Consider the following 9691-nt stretch of genomic DNA (forward strand, 5'->3'; position numbering starts at 1 on the left):
GCATATTAAGCCGGATCACGAAACTATGGCGCCGATTTGACTAAATCGAATATGGCCGGACCAAGCCGAGATTTACCGAACTTAGCCGAAGTTTACCGATTATATTAGATTGACTGAATTACTTGAGCATTTGATGAATAAAATACGACAGGCCAGAGTAAACTTTAAGATTATAAGTATCTAAGGATGAACTGTTCACATTTTACTTTTTATCAATACCTCATTGCTTTTGTATCAATTTTAGATAATACACAGAATGTACCTACCACATATCCAGGACGAGGTTCACCACACCGGATGGAACGCTTTGTTCAAGTTGTCATGACGACCCGTCAAAATCACGTAACCGCTTGATAATGCCATGTCCCTCGGCAGCAGCAGAGTGTACGTGTAGACGTTGATCGGACAAATACGCTCCAAGAATACATCACGTAAGTTTAAAAATTGTCGCATAATAAATATACGAAATATATTTAACTTAAAGATTGTTTAAGTCGCCGCCCTTTCCTTTTATTTTACGCCATTTGTAACTTACCGCCTTGAAATGAGGCCGATTCACGAGTTGAAGTCCTGATATATCGAAGTTCCTTACACATTTTCCCTTTTAACTTCTTCTTAACCGGAGTCGTATTGTAAACAAACGATAAACCCCGTAAATTCAACGCATAAAGCTACGTGACGATTAGACATTATAATTAGGCAATGAGCCAATAAGATGATTCAGTTCAGTACGGGGGGGGCATTGCCTTGTTTATCGCCTTGGCGTTATATGATTTTATTATGGCCGCTGATGCAAAGAAACGATGACCCTAACGGTACAACCATACTTTCGTCTACAAACAACAACACCAAAAACATATGCATGACAAGCAATTATCTCACAATAACAATGTTTTATTATTCAACTCATCATTGATTTTTTATTCAATGAATTCAACAAGACATCAAGTACAGCAATAACAAGTTTTATACCTCAGACGAATATTACGTTATACTCGAATTTGGACCGAAGTTATATCATTCGTTTGAAAAAAAACAAAAAAAAAAAACAAAAAAAAAAAAACAATTTATGAAAGCGAATAGTCTAGATTTTTCTTATTTCTACAATATGAAATATATACAATATGTAACTTAGACATATTCACAGACATTCTATCAAAACGAACATTATATAATGTTAATTTTGTAACATCACACATTTTGATTTTATGGAAGTCCATATTACTGACTAAATTTCAGATCGTAGAACCGAGTGAAATGATGAATAAAGGCGGAATGACGACACCACACACAACACATTGCCTGGCTAATGGTGAAATCATGATAAGTTGCCTAGGTGACGCGAACGGTAACAATAAAGGTGTGTATATGACACAAGTATACTTGTTGTATAAATATTAAGGAAAATGGTGCGGCGCTGGGGTCTGTTAGTCATACCGGAAGTTATTGTATTGTAGCTCTGTAAATAAAAAGGGAAGTAACTTTGTTTTATATTTATGTTTAATTTTTTTATATACATTTATAGCCTTATAAAATGGAAACAGTTGGTTTTCTATGTTGCTAGCGCTGTCTGTGGTCCGTGCATTTTCAACAGATTGTGATAAGCTAAGACCAAGTCTATTTTTACTAGTGCGCGAGCGTAATTTTGTTGTCGGGCTATTTTTAGCTGAAGGGCGATATGATATAAATATAACATCAAACTGAGCGTGAATGAATGGAATGGACTCGAGACAAGGGATGTGAACCAAGGCTGGGATTGACGTTATCAATTCCATTATATCACATGTTATAGTTATTTATTTTATTTTTGGTTATATTTTCGTCGCACCAACTAAACTAGCTGGATAGCTCCAACGTCCCAAACTGGACTCAAAACCACAGCGTTGAAGGCCAGTGGCTTGATTATTTGATTTTACGACTTTAATACAAATTTTAATGATTTTAGGTGGATTTGTCGTACTTGACGGACAGACGTTTGAAGTGAAGGGAAAATGGGAGCAAGGAAAAGAGGCCGAGTACGGTTATGATTATTGGTACCAGCCACATTTCAATGTCATGGTTAGCTCCGGCTGGGCTGCTCCAAAAACATTCAAACCGGGATTCAATCCAAAAGACGTAGAAAAAGGTGATATAAACATATATATGATATAACTTTTTGGAATATTTAGTAAAGACTTTTTAATTATAACCTAATAAGTATGCAGAGTAATGACACTTTGCGTATGTGTATGCATGAAAGTTTTCTTGATAAATTATTCAACAAAACATCAATTCTGTTAAGCAGACGACAATTGTAACAATACCCACCATAGCCGGTAGCATTCTTGAGTATAAAAAACGGAGTTTGATAATTGATCAATGCTGGTCCGGTTAGCTCAATAGGTAAAGTGTTGAACTGTGAATCAGGCAATCCGGGTTCGATTCTCGGACGGTGCAGGCCACTGTTGCAATGATTGGTCATGAAATCCTTTCTACAGTCATTCGCACTGTACCTATGCGCTGGCATGTACATAAGTTATCAGTTCCTTGCGTAAAAAATGAAGGCAACTAGTGCTAGTAAAAACTGCATGACAGCCTGCCAAGGAACAGATTGCTGAACTGTGCGCTACTAAAATCATTGTGGCTTACTGCGGGGGGGGGGGGTGCGGTAGACTGCCAGAGGGTAGACTACCAACACCACAGGCGACACCATCGATCAAGTCCCCATTTGTATAATTCATGAATTTCATACCAACAATAGAAAAGATTGCAGAAACACTCAGAAAAAAAATCTAACATTTCCCACGAATATAAAATTGACAAAACTAGGGGAAATTTTGCAAGCTCAGAAATTATTTTTTGTATTACAAGCGAAGATAAGCACTGCGTGGCATTATTAATGGTTTATTGTGTTTTGTAATGTTGGACAAATATTGCAAATTGCAGCACATTATGCATTCGGTATCATTATTATAATAATCAGATTGTTATAATTAAGATATTATGTAGTTTTTTTTCAATTGTTTCTAAAACAACAACAACAACAGCAACAACAACGACAACACCTACAACAACAACAAAAACAACAACAACAACAACAACAACAACATCAGAAACACTCGTTAATCAGATATAGATAAATAATACGTAGCACTAGACTACAAACATGAATATACACTTGAACTACATTTTCTTCATGATGACGATGATGACGATGATTGCGATTATGATGATGAAGATGTTGATGATTTTAAACAAAGTGCATATCGCGAAATGTTAAAAGATCTGTGATAAATATCGATTTTTCATAATATCTTTTAATGCCACCCGTATAGGTGCATTTAGATTTGCCTTTGTTCGTCTGTGTGTGCGTGCATACGTTCCAAAACGTTTTGTCACGTGTAGCTCTAAAAGTGCTGGAGCCAGGGTCAACAAACTTTACAGAATTGTTGATCAGCATGTGAATGAAGTTGTGCACCTTGGGTTTCGCATGTGGATTAATTTATTTTTGTTAGAGTTTTTGCCTTTGACTTAGTAAAAACAAAAAAAATCACACGCATAGCTCAACAAGTATTTGACCTAGAGTCATGAAACTTTATAGGAATGTTGGCCAGCATATGCAGTTGTGCAGCTATCTACCTGACTTTGGGTCGGTGATTTGTGTCAGATCACTACATTTTTCAGGTTCGCAACCATTTCGCGCATTTGAAAATCCGAGATAACTTCAGTATCACCCTTTGTTGTTTGTTTTATATTTTTCTGTGTAGGTTTGTACGGAAACGCCCTGTATTTCTGGGACTGGAAGAATCGTACCATTACCCAGACGGTAGATCTTGGCCCTGACGGTGTGATTCCCCTTGAAGTACGATTTATGCACAACCCGGAAGTTCCACTTGGCTTCGTTGGATGCGCTTTGAGCTCCACTATCAAAATGTTCTTCAAAAACAATGTAAGTATTCAAATACAAACATGTATCTGAACTCATTTCGGGGGCGGGCGTAAAGGGGCGTTTGTGGTCGATTGGTTAAGGTTCTTAAATTCAAATTACTTACCCCTTACCGCTGTGGGTTCGAATATCGTCAGAGACTTTGAATTCTTTTATCTGATGAAGCTATCCATCTAGCTTAAGGAACGTCGGCGATTCTACTCAAGTGTCCGTTCGTGCCTGAAATAAAGCAGGGAGGGGCACCAGATGAGTTTTTCCTCCATTAGTAAAGGAAGAAAGGCGCCATAATTATGACCTTTACTGTACTAGTGCGACAAGAAAAATTATAAAGGATTTATACACAGTCACTTTTAAATTTACAATTAACATGTTTTGACTTCGTACAAAGTAGATATGTCATGCTTTGAACTCTACACGCTACAGGTGGTCACACTATTAATATATAGTGTCATTAAAAAAAAAACTTCCATTTTTTTAAAAGAAAATACCAATTTTACTTGTCCAGTTATAGGGAACACCACTTCAAATACAATTTTTTTTTATTCAGATTAGACATATTCAGTCAGAATTTCATAGATTTTAAAAAAATTGCTGTGAATAAAAGGATGAACATACATGTAGCATATCTTTAAGAATGTAGATTTTATACATAGAACATTATTTCTTTTGAATAAATTCGTAGTTTTGTAATTATGTTTATTGTTTTAGAGCGGAAAGTGGGACGCTAAGACCGTAGTTTCGGTTCCATCAAAAAAAGTGCAGGGTTGGGCACTTCCGGAAATGCCGGGTTTGATTACAGACATTATTCTATCACTTGACGACAGGTTCCTGTACTTTAGTAACTGGTTACATGGTGATATGAGACAATATGACATCACAGACCCACATAACCCAAAACTTGTAGGGCAGGTAAAGTAGACTTCGAAGTTTGGCGGAAAAGGCCGAAAAGTTGCGAACGTATTCGAGGTTTGACAGAAATTACCGAAAATTTCAAAAGTGATGAAAAACATGCCAGAAAATATTTGCGCTGCTTGACGTCGATATAGAATTGCATACAGTATAAGATATAATAAAAAAACAACATGTTTTTAAGGTCACAATAAATTGTACAAATGTCGTTAAAACTGATTATATTTATTTGTCCTTGAGCGGCATGTTTTGTCTAGTTTATAACTGTATTTTGACGTACCTTGACTATTCATTTTCAATTGGAAACTAAAATGTTTGATTGTTTTATGATATTTGTATTGCAGCTATTCCTTGGCGGAAGCATTTGCCAAGGTGAAGGAGTCACTGTAACTGAAGATAAGGAGCTTAAGGTTTGTTTGCTTTTTCATCCTTCCATCCATCCATCCATCCATCCATCCACCATTTTCGTTATTAAGATTTTTGATAGGTTATATCGTCCAATATAAAATGATGTTTGTAATTATATTGCAAGCAACCGTTTATATACGACCGTATTACCTGTCAGGAATATTTATATCGAATTTATAATACTGCAAACATTCTTTTTTACAGAGAAAGGTAAGTTTCTTGATAAATTGACAGCAATCTTTCATAATAAACTTATATAAACGTCATGAGTATCCATTGAAAAGCGACGTTACAAACGTGGAGTATCACAAAGTGTATTACAAAGTGTTATAAGTGTAATCGATATTTATTTTGAGAGGACAGTTTGAGTAATGGATGTATAGAATACGGAAATGAAAGATTCAACTTCCAAACTGCCTGACCAATAAACTGTTCAATATTGGATGACAATGCAACATAAGTACTATGTATATATATCTATTTCTTCTTTACCACGGCCATATTAAAGAACTTACCGAACTCTGTTGATCAATATACATGTACAGCGGAGGTCTTTATTATCTCATTTCATTTTGTGACGTCATATGTAACGTCATCCACGTTTAAACGTTCCTTTTAATTAAATACTATACATATATTGTTAAGAAACGCATTTAATTTATGAATCTGAGTAATATTTTAATAAAGATTTACTGGGAACTATCATAAAATTGTTATTAATGCATTTTATATGATACATATTTTGCAGAGTCAACCAAAGCGGCCTATGATCAAAGGAAAACCAATAATCGGTGCCCCTCAGATGGTACAGCTAAGTTTAGACGGAAAACGTATGTACGTCACAACGTCACTGTTCTCTAACTGGGATCAACAATTCTATCCCGACATGTGCAAGTACGTAAACTATCTACGGAAGAGCATTAGTGCCAGGTGTATGTTTTTTATTAACTCGAAATTTCGAGTTACTAACTCGAAATTTCGAGTTACTAACTCGAAATTTCGACTTACTTATCTCGAAATTTCGAGTTACTAACTCGAAATTTCGACTTACTAACTCGAAATTTCGAGTTACTTATCTCGAAATTTCGAGTTACTAACTTGAAATTTCGACTTACTAACTCGAAATTTCGACTTAGTAACTCGAAATTTCGACTTACTAACTCGAAATTTCGAGTTACTTATCTCGAAATTTCGAGTTACTAACTCGAAATTTCGAGTTATTAACATTACAAGAATGGCCAAAGTTATTAGTTAGATGGTATAAGATATAGTAGGCAGTGCCTTTGAACGATGGAGATGGAGAAACGGGTGCCTGGACAAAAACTATTGAAATTTAACTTAAACTTAGTAATGTCATGTACACACCCGACCTAAAAAAAACAAGGCTTCCTTTAATTTGTACGTTCAGGCGTTCTTCAGACGTTGTATTGTATCTCATCTGTTCGAACATATCTTTTCACTAATCATATTCTTCTCATCCCTGTAAAAAACCGATCCTATACTTCACGTGTGGGACATCTGAGGAAAGTATCGCGGCGTGGCCAAAATAGGGCGTGCTGAGGCCTTTGTCAAAATTGTTGGACTGACTATATTTCTTGTAAAATCGGATGCTTTTAAATTTAAATTATTCCCAACATATATATAACAACAAGTATCACTTTTATCAACTTTTATCAACACAATATCAAAGTATTAGTAAATAATGAATAATGTTACAAAAACATTATTAGTATAAAGAAACGTGACAGACTAACTGGCGTATACACGCCAATTAAAACTTATTTAACACATGATATTGCACAGTTTACAATAGGGTGGGTTTTGGACTTGTTGTTTCTCCACATGATGGTTGTATGTGTGCTTAAGAAAAGAAACACCCGGTTAACACAGAAATGTGGAAAGTGTGATTTTACAAAGCCCCCCCCCCTCCACAAAAAAGCGAAGGATATGTTCAGTATGTGTGGACAATTTGACCCTATAAAATTGTTCTGTTAAATAAATGTTAAAAGTGCTCTGTCAATGTGCAACAGCTACACACGAAAGAAAGTATCTTGAATTCAATCCTTGCTTTCACCGGCAACCAATGAAAGTCGTGCAATGTAAGTCGAAATTTCGAGTTAGTAAGTCGAAATTTCGAGTTACTAACTCGAAATTTCGAGTTAGTAAGTCGAAATTTCGAGTTAGTTAGTCGAAATTTCGAGTTAGTAACTCGAAATTTCGAGATAAGTAACTCGAAATTTCGAGTTAATAAGTCGAAATTTCGAGTTAGTAAGTCGAAATTTCGAGTTAGTAAGTCGAAATTTCGAGCTAGTAACTAGAAATTTCGAGATAAGTAACTCGAAATTTCGAGTTAGTAAGTCGAAATTTCGAGTTAGTAACTAGAAATTTCGAGTTAATAAAAAACATACACCTGGCACTAATGCTCTTCCGTAACTATCATTATCATGCTAATAAATTTCTAGAATTGTTATATGTTAACACGCCCTTTATTATGATAATCCTTCATGATAATCCTTTCTATTGCGTGAAAGTACGGCGTCCTAACTGGGCCAGTGAAAAGTCGCGTGTCGACATAAATCTGTTTGGTCTGTTTGGTCGTCCTGTTTATTTTCATAGATGAAACATCATGATAAAACAGCCTTGAGTTTAATCTTCTTACATCAAATACGCTTTATCTTTAACATCATAAATGCTTTATTTTACATCATTAACGCTTTATTTTACATCAAATACGCTTTATATTTTACATCAAATATGCTTTATTTTATAACAAATACGCTTTAATTTGAACATCAAATGCGTTTTATTTTACATCAAATTACATTTCATTTGTACATCAAATACGCTTTATTTTACATCAAATACGCTTTATTTTACATCAAATACACTATTTTACATAAAATATACCTTATTCTACATAAATACGCTTTATTTTATATCAAATACGCTTTATTTTATATCAAATACGCTTTATTTTGTACACCAAATACGCTTTATTTTACATCAATTATATTTTTAATTTGTACATCAAATACGCGTTATTTTACATCAAATACGTCTCGTGTTTAGCTTGAACCCTTGTTTGGATATATTGTCCCAGATCCTTACGAAAATACAAAAAAAAAACACTCTCGTTTGTCTGCTTCAGACATTTACAATAGTTAACGTTAGGTCTCAATTGCATCAACATTCTGTATTTTCAGGAAGGGGTCCATGTTACTCCAGATTGATGTAGATACAGACAAGGGTGGTCTGACCTTGAACCAAGATTTCTTGGTTGACTTCGGAGATGAGCCCGGCGGACCTGTACTCGCCCACGAGATCCGCTACCCAGGGGGTGACTGCACATCCGACATCTGGTTGTCCAAGAAAACTTTGGCTGAAACAGGTGCCAAAACAATATCCAAAATTTAGACAATCAATATGTATAAAAAATGCAATAAAAAATCCAGTCCGTCTTTTGTGACCTTGAACCTTGAAAATTGAGAAAGGGTTTAGTAACTTTTAATATACATATCGTATTTGTAAATAACGTATAAATTTGTAATGAAAATACGATTTGAGGTGAACTAATGTATAACAAATAGATTAAAATGAAATGTGATATGTGTAAGAGTATACAATGATTTATTACCTCACATACCATAATAATTGATTATTTAAAAAAAAACGTTTATAGTGGATACACACGGTTTGGCCAGTTATTCGGATAATACAAAATTCGGTCATTTGTATAATTGTGTTCTTTATTTTGTTCATTGTTAAACTAGTCAAGCGTGACTTTGTTTTTAATGTCATGTCTTCTTAACATTTACAGGTGAAAAATAAAGAAATGGTAATTAATCATATTTCAAACATCGTGTAGTGTTTTATATTTTATATTGTACATGTACTAACATTGTCTGTGCGGAAGAAAATTTATTTCTACACTATCTTATATTGGTGGATACATAATTTTACTAATATTTGTGTGCTTAGGATTTTTTTCTCTTGCTTTATTATTAACAATATAAATTGGCTGGGTTACTAATTTGCATAAGGCATGTTTTATATACATGTACATATGTATACATGCATCACCTATCAAGCTGTGGTTGATAATTTCTAATCACTTGCTTAGATCTGGCGTGGGACTCTTTCATAAAAGAAGGCTATAAAGCTAAGCGGTTCTAGTCTGATGCCTGCAACGTGCCTGAAGCAATAAGCAAAGGCGTTTTGCCTTTGTCTATAAAACTGGATTGTCGCAAAGGGACTTTAATTTCAATTAACTAACGCTGACTTTTAACGCTGACGTGTTTCGCTCGTGCTTCAGATAACGCATAGAGTGTAGTGCCAAGAGTCGTCTGCCGCCAAAATATCATGGAACTAGGTATATGCATAAAATTATAGAGTTTAAATAGTGCCAATGGGGCGTTTTACTTTACTACGGTTAAAGCCATGGGGTTTAAA

General features: G+C 34.8%; 1 protein-coding gene across 1 annotated transcript; it reads left to right on the plus strand.

The window, feature by feature from the left end:
- Window positions 1–400: 400 nt before the first annotated feature.
- LOC132743805 (methanethiol oxidase-like) lies at window positions 401–8819 on the plus strand (the record flags this gene model as incomplete). The annotated part of the gene is given in 8 exon segments (XM_060732370.1): window positions 401–431; window positions 1240–1360; window positions 1946–2125; window positions 3747–3928; window positions 4634–4834; window positions 5179–5244; window positions 5991–6136; window positions 8446–8819. Coding segments are annotated over 8 exon segments (1138 nt in total), but the record flags the coding sequence as incomplete, so codon positions are not given.
- Between the last annotated feature and the right edge of the window lie 872 nt (window positions 8820–9691).

Source organism: Ruditapes philippinarum, unplaced genomic scaffold (assembly GCF_026571515.1).
Source record: "Ruditapes philippinarum isolate M1 unplaced genomic scaffold, ASM2657151v2 ctg1852_1_1_1_1, whole genome shotgun sequence".
NCBI classification, from domain to species: Eukaryota; Metazoa; Mollusca; class Bivalvia; order Venerida; family Veneridae; genus Ruditapes; species Ruditapes philippinarum.